The sequence below is a fragment of the Micropterus salmoides genome, unplaced genomic scaffold, assembly GCF_014851395.1.
Source record: "Micropterus salmoides isolate LMB-PRFRI ecotype aquatic unplaced genomic scaffold, ASM1485139v1 Ms_hic_scaffold_2, whole genome shotgun sequence".
In the NCBI taxonomy this organism is placed as follows: Eukaryota; Metazoa; Chordata; class Actinopteri; order Centrarchiformes; family Centrarchidae; genus Micropterus; species Micropterus salmoides.
Window position 1 is genome coordinate 5455787 of NW_024041150.1, and position 19801 is coordinate 5475587.

Consider the following 19801-nt stretch of genomic DNA (forward strand, 5'->3'; position numbering starts at 1 on the left):
CGGGGTGAAAAATTGTGTATTTAAAGGAATAAAATGTTTCGGAAAGTTAAGATGAAAACACTCTTAAATACATACAGTATAATGAGTACTTTTACTTTTGGTACTATTTCAGACATGATGTGATATCTGATCAAGTCAGAACTACCAGCAGAGGAAAAAGGAGGTGTGGCCTCCTCCCTCCTCCTCTTCCCTCCTCTCTCTCCTCCAGCTGTTTAAAAGCTGCTGGTGGTCGTGCGAGCCTCCACTCAGTGATGTGGACGGGAGCAGACATGGCAGCCGTGGGAGAACTGGTGCTGGTACTGGGCTTACTGGTGAGCGCTCGCTGTGAGGTGAGAGCACGAGACCCCGAGGTGGAGGAGGAGGAGGAGGAGCTGGGAGGAAGAGCAGCAGCACATGGAGGAGGAGGAGGAGGAGGAGCAGCGTTCCCCCCTCACCTCGAGAGGTTCCACCCCGGGCCGACAGAGACCCCCCCACTGCGAGAGAGAGGGAGCTACCCAGCCCGATCCGGGTGAGTCCAGATCCTGAACTCAAGCTTCACTTACCACTTATTTCCTCTGCTTTCGACCGCGTTCACTGAAGAATGAAGCTGCAAAGATGAGTCAGTTAATCCATCATCAATTTTTCTCAACTATTTTAATCATTGTTGACTAATCATTAAAGGCAGATATTATAGATATTAATTCCTCCAGCTTCTTAATGACCCACACAGTCTTTGTGAGCGTTGATTGAGAAAATAATCAGCAGATCAACAGAGCGTGAAAAGAAATTTTCAGTCACATATATATTAATCATATATCCTTTGACACGGTTCTGATTTTTGCAAATTTTACCAAATATGACTTTGCACATTCCTGTGAGTAATAGCTTTATACTCGCCAAGTTAATATCTGGGAGCCAGTGGCATAGTATCTCCATTTTACTACTATACTTTTTACTACACTACATATATTTGACATTTGCAGTTACTTTCTGGATAAAAATAAAAAACATGATAAGCTGATAAAGTCTCCTCCTCTAAAACTCCTCACATGGATTCATCTAAATAACCGTTGGAGGCCCAAAAAAGGTCAAATGATCCAAACATCTCACTAAAAATCAAAGATTAGAGAAAATTCCAAAAACTGAAAACAGATTTGTTTATCAGAACTCTGTTTCTTCTTCTTTCCTCTCACATTAATCACCTCACGACCCCTCAGATTTGTCTGGTGACCCTTTGGAGGGTCCTGACCCCGAGGTTGGGAACCACTGGCCTAAGCTTGCTAACTGTGTATAAAATAGTTTGGTGTCTCTGTTGTGGGATGTTACATAACGCTTATGTTTTTAGGTGAGCTAATGTTGTGATGGCTAGCTTCTCTTGACTTCGCAGTTCAGTCTGGGGCTCACGTTTTTACACACAGATGTTTGCATTTTATACGCTTCATGGGACCTAAAACATTCCCTGACCCTGAACGCAAACCTGATTCTCTAACTTTAATCTTAAAATCAGGTGTGAACCATCAAAGACGGCTGAAGAAGTGAGCGCCCTATACAAACACACACCAGTCACGCCTGATGCATGTGGAAGTAGCGAGCAGGGAGCGTTTCAGTGTTTTGACTGCCAGCATGCGTAAAAGAAGGCCGGTACCTCCCAGGCTGCTGCCACGCAACCCAGACACCAGACATTCGTTTTATGAGTCTCTCCTCCAGGTGTTAGACCGAGCCGATCCTCACACGTTTCACACTGCGCAGAAAACAATCTTTAACTGCAGTTTATTATTTCATGTCTCCACTGAAGATGAAATCTGTGTCTGTCCGTCCATCTGGCCATCACTGTGGCACTGACTGAAACACCAACAAATACCAACTCACTCGTTATCTTCATCTTTTCAGTTCCACCAGGTTTAATCAAGTGAGGAAAATGTTTTCATCAACAAGTAATCTGTCATTGTAGGCAGCGTCTGAAAAAGCTCATTTAGGCATCAATAGTGTTGTTGTTCAGCGTTCAGTATATTTACAGTATAAGGACACGACACTCCACCAATCAGTTCAAAAATATAAATATATGTAAAATATAAAAATAAAGTAAAAAATAAAATAAATATATGTAAAATATAAATAAATAAAAAAATAAATAAAATATAAAAAGTAAATAATAATAATAAATATGTAAAATATATAAAATAATAATTATAATAACAATAATAATAATAATAATAATAAAATTATATATAAAATGTAAAAATAAAGTAAAAATAAATATTAAAATAAAAATAAGTAAAACAGTAAACGTGTGTGTATTGTGAATTCAATTCATATGATTCATCAAATGAATAAAATAAAATAAATAAAACAGTAAATGTGTGTGTGTTTGTGTGTGTGTGTGTTAAAAATAAAAATATTAAAAATTTAAATAAAATGAACAAATAAAACATTAACTGTGTGTGTCTGTATATTAATAGATAAAACAATTACAACTTTTTTAAACTAAACTAAAAAATCTTTATTTATATTGAAAATGTTAAAGTATCCTATCCAATCACTAACAACCAGGTATTTTAAAGGTACCAACAGACGACAAGAAACACAAATCTAGAGTTTAAACCAGGATGTGCAATATTTAGAAATAAGCCAGACTCTATTTTTAAAAGTAGAGGTACCAAAGTATTTGGGCCACGCTTGAACTGTTGGACGGACTGTGATGGTTCATGTTCTCCTCAGGATGAACTGCAACAAAGAATCTAGACCTGCTGAAAAAGTGCAATGAGATTCTGTTCTGGCGACTAAAAGACTTGTTCGACCGTGCGCCCTCCCTGCGCATCCAAAAACCTGTTGATATCCAAGCCTTTCAAAATAAAAGTAGGCGTGTTTCTCTTCCAGGTCAGAAACATGGCCTTTTCTTTTGTGCACGCCTCGGCCTTGCAAACTGTTGGTTTGTTTGTTTACAACGCAGAGCTGACTGTAAACAGGCAAGAGGCCAGAGGTGATCTGATCTGCAGCATGTTGAGAGTTGGACGCTTGTTTTAGCCGCGAGACGTGCGACGCTGACCGACAGACTAAATAAGAGGATTAAATGTCTCGGGTGACATTTTTTTGGAGCGCGCTCATACAGGAACCCTCATTATTCTGACCCACATACGTACATTATACCACAGCACTCGTCCAAAGATTGCTTGATAAAAAGATCCCTGAGGACTGTTAACAAAACAACCCTCCCTTAGCTGAAAGACCCCCCCACCACCACCTCCACGCCGCCGCCCCCACTTTAAACGCTGCTTTAATGACCTCGTTTACAAACGGAGCTCTTTGTGCTGCGAGTCGGTGCTGTTGCTGTAATGGAGAGCAGCTTTCAGGGTTGCTGTTTCTTTTAGCTTCAGCGTTATCTTTGGATTGTTGATTGGTCGGGGGGGGGTGCTTATACTCGCTTCAGAGGTCAGAGGTCAACAGGTAGTTAAGCGCTGATGAAGTGGAGGTGAAGAAGCTTGTTGTTTGGCTGTAAGAGGAGAACATCTAAAGTTTCAGAGGAACTTAAAGGAGCATTCTGGTGTTTTAGTCCGTTTACTTCTACAAATCCAGCTGATCATTTTCCACATCATTAGTTTTTAGATGGATTTCCTTCCCATTGGTTTCTCTTCATTTCTATGAAATCAACTTGAAACCTTCTGCAGAGAGATAAAGACAAATGGAGAAACATCTATGTGCTCTTATTTTTAAGTATATACTAAAGGGTCAGATTCACTAAAGGTCTGTGTGAGTAAAAACGTGTGCAAACTTGATATCACAAGCAAATTAACACGTAAGCTGATCTGCTAACGTTGTGCAGCAGAATGACGTCTTTCAAAAGTGCAAGATAGCACCTGTTGTTCATTTACTACTTTTGCCTTCATGAAAATGAAATTTGGGGTGTTTCAATGTTATTGTGTAAAGTTTTGGGAGGGTAACATGCAAATACATTTATTTACTACACACAGTGTGATCTAACAAGCCTAAACGCAATTTAATGTGAGTGCGACAGCGTCTGTATTTAATACGTTTGAAAGGAAGGTGCAAAGTGTTGCAGAGATGGCTGCTGTTATTGTTGCGAGAAGGAGACACAGCTGTAATGAAAGAAGAGGTAGAGAAATTAAAAATATTAGACAATATTATTCTATACCCAATATATAGAAATAAATAATTTATTTGATTTATTTAACTGTAGGATTGAATTGTTCTTTTGTATTTTCCTTGAAGCTTTGGCAGTACTGTTGAAAGGGTTTTTTCCCTTCGTGTCAATATTTGTGGCATGACTGAGGAACGCATAACGCACACATCACGCCTCTCCAGCCGTGCCATGTTGGAGCTGTTTGCTGACCTAAGGGCTGATTTGGAGCCCGTTACAAGAAGGAGTTTCTGCGATGCCCAAACTTCTTGCAACCCCACATTTCCTCGCGGGTCATTCCAGCATACTGTAGCTGTTTCTGCTGGGGTTTCCTGTCCCAAGTACTACATTTCCACATACTCTGCACGCACTGAATAAAACAAACCCAGGTTTTTACGCTGTGGCTGCTTTCTTCCCTCCCAGCTCTCCATGGCGGGAACCATTAAAACACGCAAACCCCTCATTTAAATACTGCCACCTCCGTTGTGTTTGCTCCTATTGTCATCTACACAATAATTCTTAGTTTATCACCCTTAACATGTACTAAAAATACACGTGCAATATTGTAGAATGACACGCACTTTTGTTAACTTTATTCGGGGTGTTAGTAAATCGGGCCCTAAGTCTTCCTGTCTCTGCGCTTCTTCCTTTTCGTCATGGTGGCCTTCCAGGCTGAGAGGAAGATATCTCGGTGTCGTGACCTGCTTCAATAAAAGGCCTCACTAAAATCCTGTTAATTCCCTCTGCAGTCTTAATCTCCAGGTGCTCACACGCCGCCTCTGTCTGACTGAAGAAGAAGAAGAAGAGCAGCAGTGGGCAGACACTTTCAGATCAAAGCTCTCTGAGCGTGCAGATAACGTGACCATGAAGGCATCATTTACGGCTCATTCAGCCGTTATCAGGAGGCCCACAGCTGGCAGATTAAAGGACGACGCTCCTGGAGACGGATTTAAAGACAGCGTTTGTTATCAGATTGATCATCAGGCAGGTTGATAAGTTCTGACGGTCAGATAAGGTTTGGGAGGAGCTGAAGAAGACAGGAAGTGCATCCTTGATTTAAACTGAGTACCCAAAGGATTAAAAGCTATAGAGAGCACACGTGAACTAACCAGACTGCACCTCTTTTTTTTTTAAACTACTGTCCTGATCTAAACCGGGTTTTAGTTATTAGATTTGTTGAAAGGTTTTCTTACTTGTGGATCAGACCCTGGAAAGTTCTGGTGTCACTTCAGCCCATTTTATCCATGAGGGAGCACCAAAATATCTTCCCTGAGAACTTCAAAATGTGTCGCCATGTTAAACTAAAGTAAACAGGGTGACAAAGTTGCGCTGAATTCACAGGGATTTGTTGAATTTGTGTTAGTAGCTGTGATCGCGACATCGTGAAATCCTGGGGGGAGTGATACAAAGAAGAAGAAACTCAACACAGTGAAACATAGAAACCCCACCGCCCATTAGCGTTTTGGTGGTGTAATTCCTGAGTCGGATGTAGCGTAGACTTTGACGCAGAAGTATAAATTGACCTTTTCGATACGCAGAGAAGTACAAGGTCACCGAATGCAAGTGAAAGGAAAAAGAAAAGATGATATAGAACAACACTGCGAACGTATGGAGCCAGCAGGTGTGATGGAGACACATGATTCATTAATTGGAACTCATGAATTTATTCTTTCTCTGTGACACCTGTAGAGAAATTACATAATTGACCCTTCGCTAAGCCACGCCTCCAATACGGAGTTGTCCAATCACAGCGCAGTATAGGTCTCGCTCTAACAGAGGAGACACTGCGCTGCATTCACTCTGATGCAAAAAGAGTCGTTTTCTAGCTTTTTCTGGCTGTATTTTTCTAACATATGGTCAAACGCTGTTCCTGCGTCTGTCTTGTCATAGTTACAATCGCTACCCAGAGAGGCTGAAAGGAGAAGTACGATTTATTCTCTTTCCAAAACCTAAAACAAATCCAGATAAATGTCGGCTGTGGATTGTTCCTAATGTGATGTTAGTTAGCTTCCTACTGAATGTAACGTAACGAATGTAACGTAACGAATGTAACGTGGCTTAGCGAAGGGTCAATTTGATAACATGAATCATAGTTCATCAACACAACCTATTTATTCGTCTGTGAGCAGGATTTATTACTTCATCTGCTTGAATTTTATATTTAAAATTCTTCGTGACACCTTCTGAGCTCTGTGGAAACAAACTGGGGAAAGAAAAAACTGCTGGTCTCTGGATGAAACCTGCTGATCCCTCTTCTGTTCTGCGTTTGGTCCTCGGGGCTCCTGCAGTCTCATTATTCAGGCTTTCGCTGCTTCACAAACATCTTTCAGATCTGAAACTGAACTCTTGGACCTGCAGCAGAAACCCTACAGCTTGTTTTCCTCCGTCTCTCTCAGGACGGGTGAAGGTCTCGCTCTGAAACACTGATCTCTTTCTTGAACGCTCACCAAAACAAATCCAACCAGGACAAACTGAAAGCAGCTAAAGAACGTGACAGTTTGACGGACCACAGCTGTGACACTTTGAGGCTCAGGCCAAATAAAGAAGAGATGTCTTCAGTTCAGATTTTAGGATCCATGGTTAAAAATGAGAATCGCCGCCTCCTCTTACAGAATGACTGACAGCTCAAAATGAAACCAAATGACTGGATATTTGTGTTGGAAAGAAGTGAACTCAAAGAAAATCCAATTTACTCTCTTTTACAAGGTTACATCTCTTCAGTCTGACGCCTTTAACACAATCCAGCAGTTATTTTGTGATGTTTTGTCATTGCACCTGGAGAGGGTCGTGCTTTTGGTCGTGTGTGTGTGTGCAGCTAATCTCCAGACTACTGGACCCATCAGCAGATCATTTTTTGTGCACTGAATGCTCAAAGAGCTCTCGTGGTTTTGAGTGCTGACTTTTCACTCCTCAGTGCAGACCGATAACAGTCATCGCCATTTCACGATACGCATTACGACATGGCAAAAGGCATCGGCGAGGCTAAAAGCAATACCTACCGTCTGGTTTGCTCTTGGAGCATCTGCACATTAATTCCATACCTGATCCGTTATGATCCACTAAAGTTACAACATGAATAATTCTCATCCTCGCTGCCATCTTGAATGTAAGGGAGCCGCTGTAGGTATCCGATGCTCTTAATCCTGCGTCGCAGTGGATAAGGCTCATGACTTTGGTGTGGAAGAGGAATCAGAGGCTGCAGATTTATCAGCACCTGTCTGCAGGGATTTAATGAACTGGAGGAGAAACTTTTCTTCCAGCTGAGGATCCAGCTGGAAGAATAAAACATTAATTTAGAAACAGAGTTACTGACGTTCCTGCTTTAAACATTGCCAATTTAAACTCATCTTGTTGCTGAAGAGTGATTCATTAATATACTTTATTTATATTATAAGCAGTATTCTGTCATTGCTGCACATTTGCTCTAAATATTTAGTTTGCCCCAAAGTGGCAGCTGAGTGAGCGGATAAAACACATTTTCCCCCCAAAATCCCAGCAGCTCTCTCTGCACTGCCTCATTTGAACGAACCTCCCATCAGTGGATTGTAGCTGGCTTGTTCGTATCATGGATGGACAACGGACCCGGCTCACCTGAGCCCCGTGTGAAGGAATGTTTCCGCTTTTTGCCGGAAAGTTAAACGACCATTAAGACACAAAAAAACAAAAACAAAGAGTTGAAAAATGTCTAAAATTATGATTATTTTATTTTAGAATATATATTAAAAGTATTTTTGCTTATTTTACAGATGTTGCTCGCAGAAACAGCACAGTGTTCCTTTATTTCTTACTTTTTTTACCCTGAAAGAACATTCATCCTCTGATAAAAGTCCAACAGGTTTTCTGGGGGGGGGTTAAATGCATGCTGGGTAATGTAGGCAAGTCTCCATTCCAGGAAATTACAATCATTCATCACAAAAATAACTCCTGGAATTAATTAAACATCATCTTCTCAGGACATCTCGTCACTGACCTGATGCTATCAGTTCTCACTTCACTGAATGAAACTCCCTAATCTGCAAACAGACACTGCTTTACACCACTGGAACCACGGGAGCTTTGGAAATGTTTTTAAAACGAGGAGAGAGGAGGAAATATCTGAGATTAGGCCGCATCACGTGAAGGACAAAAGAAGACCAGAAAGAGAAAAGCTTTATTTGATGTCATTTGGCGCCCAGAGTTTAGTCTGACAGGACAAATGAACCTGAAGGCGAAGATTAAAGATTTATTCTCTGATGTTGTTCCAGCTCACTCAAATCCCCAAATCTCCTCTCAGCCCACTGTGGATGTTTTCAAACTCACTTGTGCATGAAAGCTCTCTGGGCTGCGGAAGGTGTGTTTGGATACAACAAAACCTGTAGACCACAAGTCGGACAGCACTGAGTCAAAACAGCTTATAATCTGACAGTGAGTTGTTGTTTCTGGTTGAGAACAAACAGCTGAATCTTCATAGTGACTTTCAGCTCGTTGTTTATCTGTGCGGCTGCAATTTTCCTGTTCTGATTCCCTCTCAGAGGTCTCGTCGTGTCGTTTCCAGAGTAGAAGAAGTTGTAAAAAGCCACCGTGCACTAAATGTTTTTAGTTTATTGGTGAGTTAATGTTGCTAGCTTGACAGCTAACTTCTGCTACGATAATCTTCACCTGAACACACCTTTATTCTGCAGTTCTGCCCTCACAGCTGGAGGCTCTCTGATGCACAGATTTAAATATCGACATAGAGCTAAGCTAGCTGCTAAGCATCAAACCTAACTGTAAAAGTACTCCTTTACAAGTAAAAGGTCTGCATCGAAAATTTACTTAAAGTATTGAAAGTAAAAGTACTCAAAACAGAAAGAAAAATGTCCTGCGACTTTGATATTAGTCTGTATTATATAATGAGAGATTATTCATGCATTAATTTAAAGCAGGATGTTGCTGCTGCAGCTCATTCTGAACTGTTTAGTTTCAGATTGATTATTAGTAAATATTCTGAAAGTAGTGAAATCAATGCTTGAGCAGTCCAAAACTCAACTTTATTACAAACATTTAAATTGTTAAGATAATTAAAGCAGCAGATCTTGACATTTGTGGACCAATGCAATATTAAATCTGTTCTCATGAAAAATAACCAATTCATTTTCTGGCACCCGACTAATCCAGTCACCTGTTTGGGAGTTTAATTTATAACAAAACATCATATTTTATAAACTCTTCATGTGTTTCGTGTGTAAAAAACTGACATTGTAAAGTAACTGAAGCTGTCAGATAAATGTAGTGTGTTTGTACATGTGTAGGTTAACTGTGTGTTACAGCAGCTCAGGATGAGGAGGAACTTCCTGTCCAAAGCTATATGTGTGTGTGTGTGTGTGTGTGTGTTTCCGGTGACGACCCTCAGTGATGTCACAGCTCGCCACAGGAAATGACACGGGGCTTTTCTGAGTCAGAGGAGTTTGTCACATGTGGGAACAACGGATTTTATTACTGTATGATAATCCCACCAGATTGAAGATGTTGATTCCTGAGACGGCTCTACAATTAGTGGTACTTCTGCTGGTCGCTGCCCAAGTTACACTCTTTTTTTCTTTTTCTTTTTTTTTACAGGAAATAAATATGCAAGATTCTTCATTCTGCAGTACAGTGAAATATTCTGTCACATTGATGGTTAAAAAGTGCGACCTGTCAAGAATATTGATCCTGAAATCGGCTCTCAGACTGGAGCCGGCATCAGGATTAGAGACGGTTTCTGGTCTTTTTGTGCACAGTAAATAACATCATTGGTAACAGTATTCAGAACTTACTTAAATGTCGATTAGACCAAGTGCATCCCCCTGCGTCTCTGACTGTCCTGACGTTAAACTTGAAATGGTACAAACCGAAGAGACGGGTCATTCAAAATGCATATTCAACATGTGACTCAAAGATTCAAAATCAAACGAGGCTTCTCATGTAAGGCTGTGTTTTATTTAGTAGCTCGTTGCAGCAGCTAAACCACATTTCACTCATAACTGCTCTCGGTATGCTCTTCTTCAGTTCATCTCATGATATTTATCTCTAAAACTGTTAAATCTGCACGATGTCACCTCAGATACTGAACATGCGCACTGATCTTGGTAGTTTAAGGGACTCTGCACCTTTTTATGTGAACTGCAAACTGCCCTCAAGCTTTTCTGATGTTTTAATGACTCTTGTTGTTGGTCTGTTGTCGTCGTTTGGTGTTGTTATTGTCTGCTGTTGTCTGAAAGTTTCTTGTTCCGAGTCTCCCTCCTGATTAAATAAAGTTTATTTAAGTTGGTGCAGCTTTTGTTGCATTTGTCCTCATCGCTCTGTCACGCCACAAACGCCATATAGTGATTTTTAATTAAGGTAACGGTGTTTGTTTTATTTATTAAGAAAGTGAATCACAGAGTGAGTAAAGATGTTGCTCTCTTTCATGATTTGTGAACGTGCACGAGAACCCACAAACAGACTTATGGGAGACCTCCTGGGTGACTTCATCCTCCAGTGTACGCACTGATTCCATGTGAAGAACTTTTTCTCCGCCCGGTCCACAACAACATTATCAACATAAAACTGGTTGGCAGTGCTGCAGAGGACTGTTGGCCTTCACCCACGATGTTAGATCAGGAGGGAGGGGGATACATTTACTGTGTACTTGAAATATTTGAATATTTTACAGGAAAAGAGAGGGATTTGAATCTGCAAATCAAATGTGAGATAATGGACTGTGTTTGCTTATTCAATGAGGAACATGTTTGTATAAAGAGTCACTTCCAGAAACACAGGAACGATTGTGAAACATGAAACAGTGCAGCTGAACTCTCGGAGCTGTTGTTGGCACAGACAGGAAGTAGTGAGACAAACAGTCCAACATCAACATCACAGTAAACACACACACAGACTGGGGCACAGCTGAAAAGAAGGGGGAAGGCACATTTAAAATCCTGAGGCTTCATTGCAGAAACATGTTCTAACTGCGTTTCTGTCTTAGGTGTCAAAGACAGGAGCAAATCTTCCTGTTATAGAGCCGATTCCTAAACTCATGGCTGTGTCCTTCCCTTCTCAGACCTTCTAACCAGAACTGGATTTTTCAATCAGCACTCGTCCTGTCACCTGTATCTATGTTTGCACTGTGCGTGAGACTTCCTGTGTCCATCATGGTTAGCTAGCCATGGCGCTGTCAGACACCGTTCACCACTTCGCGCAGGCGCTGGCATCAGTTTGTAACGCACTGGGCGGCATAGTTTAACACACTGGGGGAAACCCCGTAGTGGCATTTTTTTTACGCTAAAGGTAGGTAGGTGCAGGATATTTAACAGTAGAGTCAGAGTAAGGAGGTGGTGAGCCCGAAACTGGACTTTCAGTCAGGAGACTGGTGTTTGTTTCCCGTGGGGGAAACAAAAAGTCAACATTGAATTTTTTTATTTAGGTTACGTAAGTTGTGTAAGTAACATTACTTAACTTACGTAAGTTAACTGAGGTTAGTAACAAAAATGATCTTTTTCTAAACCTAACCAAGTACTTTTGGTGCCTACACCGAACCACAATGCAGTACTTCTTTTGAAAGTCTAACCGGACGTTGCATATTTATTGTTGCCGTGGAGCCCTAAATGTTGAAAAATGATGCACATGTGATGAGAATATGTTGACTCATGACTCTGCTGAACCTCTGAGATGAGCCCTTTTAACCCTAACTAAAGCGAGCAGCTGTTTGAGGAAATTACTGAGCCTTTTTGAACATAAATCTATAAATCTGTGAGGAGTTTTTAAAGATTAACGTCTTCAGGAGGAATAAATGGGCTCAGAGCTGAGAGCCACAGACAGGAAGTCAAAGTGAGAGACGGACTGACATGTTGTTGGTTTGACTCTCAACATGAGATTTGTTGACAGGAAGAAAAATATACCAGGCTTAAACTTTACTGAACATCCATTTTTCTCGACATCTACTGTGAATAAAAGATCTTAGTGTGCGTCTAAGAACTCTGGGAGTTGTAGTTGATAGATGCACGCCGTTTCTGGAGCTTTTGTCCACATGGCATGGTCCTCATCGTGTAAAGTTTGTTCAGCTGCCAGATGTTCAAACTTTCCGTGATGGATCAGCCATGTTGAGCTTTCTGTGAGCTGCTCTTTCCAGCTGTCAGACGCAGTGACTCATACGGCAGCTCTGATCAGATAAAAAGTTTGTTATTTGCACTTTAAATGATCCATTCAGCCAAATTACAAAAAGCAAAAACATTGCTCCTCTCTGTTCTTTAGTTGTGCGTGTGCACTGTAGTCAAGGCCAAAAGTCTTGTAGCATTACAGAAGGTCTGCTAAAGGAATAGTTTTTTAAAATTCACTTCTTCTCTTTCATGCTGAGAGTTAGATGTTCAGATTGATACCATGCTCATTAGCTTAGCTTAGCATAAAGACTGGAAACAGCTAGCCTGACTCTGTCCAAAGGTAACAGGTTAGCTGTTGGTGGTCAGTGAGGAGACGACACGGTGTTTGACCTCCGACCCCAAACAGGATGGAGGCAGCAACAAACAAACTAACAGCAGTCAAAGACTCTGTATATGTGTGTGTGTCCTCGAGACCTTCAAAATGAGCTCGTGATCCGTCTTCCTGAGTCACTGTGGACACGTTATCACTCAGCATCAGTATCCTGACTCTGTGTGTCTGTGTTGTGCAGGAACTGGTGTGCGTTCGTGCAGAACCGCGTGGTTACCGTGGCCATGGAGTGCGGAACAGAGAAGTACACCATCAAGTCTCGGAGTCCGTGTCCGAGCGGGACGCCCGACTGTGAATTGGTCATGTGAGTACACAACAATAAGAGAGGTGGATTAAAAGTCTGGGGACCTGATCCCAGACGAGCTGAGAGGTCTGGATGGTTCATAACGAAGCAGAAGATCAGAAATGTATTTTGGCTCTAAACCATTCAGTGTTTTATAAACCACCAGTAATATTTTTAAAACCAGTTCTCTGACAGACAGGAAGCCAATGTAAAGACCTCAGAACTGGAGTGATGTGGTCCACTTTTTGGTCTTAGTGAGGACTCGAGCAGCAGCGTTCTGAATCAGCTGCAGCTGTCTGATGGATTTCTTAGGGAGCCTGTAAGGACACCGTTACAGTAGTCGAGACGACTGAAGATAAATGCATGGATAAGTTTTTCCAGGTCCTGCTGAGACATAAGTCCTTTAATCCTTGATATATTCTTCTGCTGGTAGTTGGCTGACTTGTAATCATGTCTGTTGAGAGTCCTGTACTTAAATGTACGTTATACATTATGTATCTTTAAGCCACCACCTACCACCTAAGAACACATGAATGAGAATGAAATATAATGCAGAGCCACAGCTGCTTCTGGCTGTCAAGTGATCAGATTCAGTCAAGTCTGTTTAATTATTAAAGCTTTAATTTCCCTCAAAGGCCAGCGGAGTTACAGGCAGGCGACTTCAAATACATTCTGCTGGGTACTTTTATTTTGAAATGTCTGCTTTAGAAATGCAGCTTCCTCCACAGCAGAGCCATGTTATTAAGTGTCAAGTCCTCATTGGATAATGGGCCGTGAGTTCACCTGCTCTCTAAGGAAAGTCGTCACCGAGATCCGAACCAAAGCTCATGTTTTGATACATTCGGTTAGTTTTGGTTTGGTTTCACTGCAATTCTGCGACCGCACTAAAGGACTTTACATGATCACACTTGCGTCCTGTCGTCATCCTCTATGTGGGCTGCGTCTCCCTGTACTGGACATTGATTGGTTTATTAAACAGCTCAGCGGGTATCTTTGACAAGAATGAATGAATAAAAAATGAACATATGCATATTTGCCACTATACTATTATTATTATTATTATTGGTTTACACGTCAACCGCCAAACTTCCTGTAAATCTTCTGAAAGTGCGAACCATCCAAAAAAATGCTTTCACACCAGGAACGAACCGAACCGTGGTTCAGTTTGATCCGGACCGAGACTTCTTCTTTTGGTCGGCCCAAATTTCGTCTGTTTGGTCCGGACTGTTTGGTCCGGACTGTGGTCCGTGGGAGGTTTCATACCTGCAATTTTGGTTCGGACCAAACTGAAAAGTCAGAAAGTCCGGACAAAACGACGTAGGTGTGAAAGCCCCCTAAAACACCTGGAGAGCCCCGACTCTGCCGAACCAGGATGAATAAAGTCTGATTAACGGAGCTGCACAGCTTCACATCCAAAACATCAACGTGAGCAGTCGGGAGAGTTTATCCCAGTGATGTGGAAGATACAGCTGGATTGAGTTTGTTAATGGGAATAACTTGAACTCTAGTTAAAGCACTCAGGAAGTATCCAGGATTTTAAATAAACTGCAGAAAGTCTTACAAACAGATGCATCAGATCATAAACTGACTGTGCAACAAAGAGGCCTGATGAGCGAGCACAAGTGGGCCGACAGTGTGAGGTGTGACGGATGTTTTCTTTTGGTTAAAGGCTCAATTATGTTTTCAAACAAATTCTACTACACAACATGATATTTATTTTTCAGCCTCTTCTCTAATTTTGTTCCAGTGAAGTTCTGGATACCTTTGCCTGATGAGGGGTCACGACTCACAGTTGCTTCATTTTTATGGGTCACAAGAGAAAAGGGTTGTGAACCAGTGGGCCTGAATGCTGGATCAACACGTCCAACACAGCCAGGAATAAACTCACTGTGGGAACATTGTGAATCACTTATTCATGTTTTGTGTGGCACAAAAGTAGCCTAATTCCAAAATACTGAGTCTAAAAATACTCATAGTGTAATTGTAAAAGCTTCAGCTCTGCTTAGAAAAAAAACTGTCTGTAAGTATTAACGGAGGGAAAGTAAAAGGTTTGGTGAGTAAAGCCAACGTGCTGGAGAAGAGCTTGGACGTACAGCTGAAGTCTAACAGCTGCTGAGTGAAATGTTCTCACAACTGACAGGAACAGTTATTAAACTAGCAAACTAAGAAACTGGAGCTTTTCCTGAAACCTGATCCAGAGTCAGACATCCTGCTGCTCTCATTTAAAAACCTCATTTACTGTAAATTAGATTTCCCACATGTTCCTGCGGTACCTTCAGCTGAAGACGGACATGTGGAGGACTTTGTACAAACTGCCCTCTGTGGAAACCATCAGATAACAGCTGAGCTGAAATCCACACTGTCTGACCTCACTTCCTGGAAAGTTTAAGTTTGATTTCATTCTGACCTGACAGCAGAGCAGAACTGATCTGAAATCAGATCCCCGTCAACTTTTCCCTCATCGAACTTCAGGTGTGTGTGTTTTTGTGTGTGCAGGTACAAGCTGGCCACCCGGCCGGTGTACAGGCAGAAGCAGAAGACCTTCACCGCCCTGCTGTGGCGCTGCTGTCCGGGACACGGAGGAAACAACTGTGAGGACACAGGTGGGTCTGCAGAAGTTACCGTGAAAAGGGTGAAGCTCCAACAGCAGCTAGGAAGAAGGAGAAGCTGTCCACATAGCGACAAGTACTTATTGTGCAACGTCGTTTCCAGGAAACGTGAACAAGATGTCTGTCTGACGAAGACCTCGCGGGGTGAAACTTTGCACCTGTAAAAACTTGGAGGCAGGCGCAGACAGCCTCTCCTCTTAACAAATGACTGTAATCTCATTACTTTTTTAAATTGATGTGCAGCAGAACTGTTCCACTTTCAGCTCATCAGCTGGCGTCACGTATTTATGGTTTTTATATTGGTGTTTAAGAGTTTGTCTTTTCCACCAGGCTGAACAGTGCTGACGCAGCAAACACACGTGTATATGTGCTAATATGAGCATTTGTTCAGCTAGAGCAGTGGTCCCCGTAGAGCCACTGCTACGGTTGCATGAATATGATGGATGTGGTGGTTTTCAAACAAAGGGATCTGATGCTAACAAGGCTGTTTTGCTAATCTGGATCAATCGCTCGTATTATTATTAATGACTGATGCAGAAGAGAAATCTTCTTGCTGAGGTCGGTGGTGCTTCTGAAGGGGGGCCTGACAGAAAACGGTTGAGAACCACAGCAGAGGGTTTGCACAGACGTGCCGGTTGGATGACACACTGTTGTTCACCGAGAATATTGTCGATCTTTGGACAGAGCCAGGATAGATGTTTCTCCCTGCTTCCAGTCTTTATGCACAAGCATAGCTAACCACGTCATGACTCCAGCTCTTTCACACTTCTCCACTGATTTATCACAATGTCGGGCTCACGTTGGACACTTAAAACAAAAAATAAAGGATGTAATTCGATGCAGCAAAGGGAGAGATGTCGATTGGTTCATTCCACACATCCTTCTCCATCGTCAAAACCTGCTTCTGTGGACGTGTTACAGAAGCATCTCAGGGCTAAGGCCTCCAACACTGATTGGTCAGTTCAACTTGTAGATTACACTAAATACAGATATGTGTGTGCTGCGTACCAGCTCAGTCTGGATCATCGTTTTTTACCCCAGTCATTCTATTTTTCTCCACTGGGGTCTATTTTTAAATGTCCTTTTAGAAAACCAGCCCAGCTTTGGTATCAGGGGTTTAATTTAGTCCAGACTGTGTGTGTTAGGGTGCAGTGTTTACCAGATGTCTGAAGGAGGACATCCTCTCTCCTCTTGTTTGCGCCAAAACTCAAAGTGTATCGATCTTTTTCCCACCATGAGTCAGAGAGTTTTCCTCTCGCTCCATGAGGGTGTTTTTTTTTTAAAACCCACTTCCTGGTTGTTGAAGTGAGACAAACCAGATTATTTCATAAGATGTAAAGCGGCAGAATCTGAATAAATAAATGTCCTGATGTGTTTGTCTCTGACAGTCCCTGACGCGCAGCTGGATTCTGGAAGCTCGGCTCTGGGTGGACGATCTGAAACGGCGAGAACAGGTACGATGACGCTGCTCACCTGCACGCGCATGTCGAGTTTCGTCATATACATATTTTACATTCGAATAAAATAAAACAATAAATTAGAGAAGAGTTAATAAATACAATAAAAGTAGCATTAAAGATAGAAATAAAAAGGGAAACTACTTTTAATTTAGAAGAATGATATAACACAGAATAAGTGTGTAAATGTGTGTGTATATATTATACACACATTTACAGTATGTACAATATGTGTAAGTTACAGTGCAAAACACTTTAGGTAGAGGGTAGTACTACCGATCCACCGGCGGTAGTGAGGGTAGAATATAACGAGGGTATCTAAGGAACCAAATTAGAATAATGAACAAATATAAACATAAGAAAACGAGGTGCGAGTGAGGCTGATTGGGAGAGAAGGGAGATGAGCGTTGCCCACAGCCGGCGCCATCTTGGCTCTTCAGATAGTGAGCCATGTGTCATTACACTGGGGACGCTGGGGACATGTCCATTTTTTTAAAATATGTTCTGAAAAATAGCTTGCAGCAAGAAATGTTATATAACAAATGAAATTGCTTGAGAAAAAAACTGCATTTATATTTGTCACCTGCCCCTTGAATTTTATTTATTATTTTGAATTATGAATAATTTGTTATTACATCGTGTCTCGTGAGCAAAGTGTTTTGCCACATACCCTGAATCTGAGCCCTGGTGACCCCACTACTCTCAACACAAAGACACACACTGAACCTGATCCGAACTTTCACCCTGATGGTCTGAGCAGCAGAGAGCTGATGGTGTTCAAGTTTCAACGATTATGTTTGGCACAGACCAGTCAAACATCCATCTGTGATCCTGCCTTTAAAAATTCTTTATTTTTTGTTTGGGAACACACACCCTTCAGTCTCGACGTTAACGGTGTCAGCCTGACTCATTCCTGCCTCTTTAACAAAGTGAGGAAGCTGTGAAGTGCTGAGTGACGCTCACCTTCAATAAACCCTCAGGTCAGGAGGAGGTCCAACCTCCCCACCTCCTCTGGGGAAGAGGGTGTGGGTGAGCTGCTCCTGCCCCCCCCAACACACATCCTCGGCCTGTAAACAAGCAGCGACTCACACACTAAAGGAGGGGGAGTGCGTCAGCGTCCTGATTGAGGTTTGTTATCAGAGGCCTTCAGCCATTCTGTTGAACACTGTAAGAAGAGGTCAGAGGTCACAGCAGCCTGACGGTGGTTGAAACTAATGTTGCTGTGACCTGAAGAAGTAAAGGAAGAGCGACAAGCCGAGGGCCGAGAGTAGGCGGGAGGCTTTTATCGGTCGTAAAAGGGTCTGTTTGTTTTACCTTGAGCCCAGATGTTCAGATGTCGGGAGGTGGATGAACGGTGTTTTCATGTTTTGACCCTTGATGACAGCACGTGTCGTAGAGGTGCTGTGTATTCTGACCCTCGAGGTATTTTAGGAGTTGGCATGAAATGCGGTTCGGACCTTCACGTTCCCCTCAGGATGCACTAAATGCACCTATTCCGCGCTTGCCGCTTTTTTCCCCGGTTGCCGAGGAAAACGCAGTGATCTAATCACAAGCCGTCCAATCACAGCGCAGCAGGGGCAGGACGAAACGACGTGCCTCCTCGCCGAGGTAGTTTGTGGTGACATTTTTACATTCAGTAAAATTATGTAGCCTACTTGCAAAAAAAACGCTGCACTCCCAGCTGGCCGTTTCCAGAAGAGCAGCTGCTGTTTTCAGCTGGTAAAAATACGCTTCGCAGGGACACAGGCCCTAAAGGTTAACAGATGACTTGATGATTATAACATGTGTAAACATTTCTCACAAAACAACAATAAAAAAGGTTTTAACTTTTTGGGCAGTTTTCTAGAAAAGCCATTTAAAATTCATCATCCACTCATTTTGTGCCGCGGCGGCACAAACGCTTCAGTCAATGTTGTCCTGTTTGGCGTCCAGCTCTTGCTGTTTCTGATGCTTAATATGTCTTTATATCAGACCTGTGACATCACATCCTGTTTCAGTGCAGCGTGTGGAGACTTCTCACTGCGCTGAAGATAAATGTGAGCGTTTCACTTGTTTGGTAAAAAGGTCTCGTTGAAGCAGACCAACGCACTCTGAACAGAAAAACCAGTAGTGAGTTGCAAACTGAAGGTGAACTCAGCCACAGTGCAGCTCTGCAGTACTGCAGGATATGTCCAGTGTACACAACGTGAAATATTTGTACCATGAGTGGCACTGAGAACTCAAAACAGTCGATGTTTGTGGGAAAAAATCTGACTAAAATAGACCTTTGGCCTTTAGAGGCTGATTTAACAAAGAAAGACAAACAAAGAGGCCGTTACACACACACACACCTCGAACATGGTACAGTCCGCTCCCACCACGCCTACGATTGAACCGACTTCCTGCGAGCTGAAGTCGATGTAATTAAATCATCAACAGAACTGCAGCCCAGCAGAGACACAATAACAGGAACACCTTAAAATCCAACGCAAACACCTCAACAACACAAAAACACTAAACTTTACCACCTGAACACAGGCATGACAGGTGTTTCTATTAATGTGTCCACCTCCTGTACATCGGGAGGTTTCATAAACATGCTGCTAAAATCTTGCAGTTGAAACATTTAAAATAGTTTTGATACCTTCAGATGTTGAGTTGAAATGACACTGTGAGGCTGTAGAAAGTTACAATCAATGAATTTTGTTCCTAAAGGACTGAAGGGAGTTGAAGTCGGTCAGGAAGGAAGGAAGGAAGGAAGGATGGAAGGATGGAAGGAAGGATGGATAAGACTGAACTGTCTCATTTCTTGGTGTTTTCTGTTCTGTTTTTTCTCTTTTCACAGTCTCTTTCCACTTTCCAACACAGTGCATGCTGGGATACGCTCCGGGCTTCA

General features: G+C 42.1%; 1 protein-coding gene across 1 annotated transcript in view; it reads left to right on the plus strand.

The window, feature by feature from the left end:
* Positions 1-248: 248 nt before the first annotated feature.
* The window catches only part of LOC119912482 (multimerin-2-like), a 38506-nt gene continuing 18953 nt past the window's right edge, over positions 249-19801 (plus strand). The window contains 4 exon segments of the mRNA XM_038731690.1: positions 249-508; positions 12759-12881; positions 15357-15463; positions 16858-16923. Of these exon segments, the coding sequence (XP_038587618.1) occupies positions 252-508; positions 12759-12881; positions 15357-15463; positions 16858-16923 (553 nt within the window). The 5' untranslated portion in view covers positions 249-251.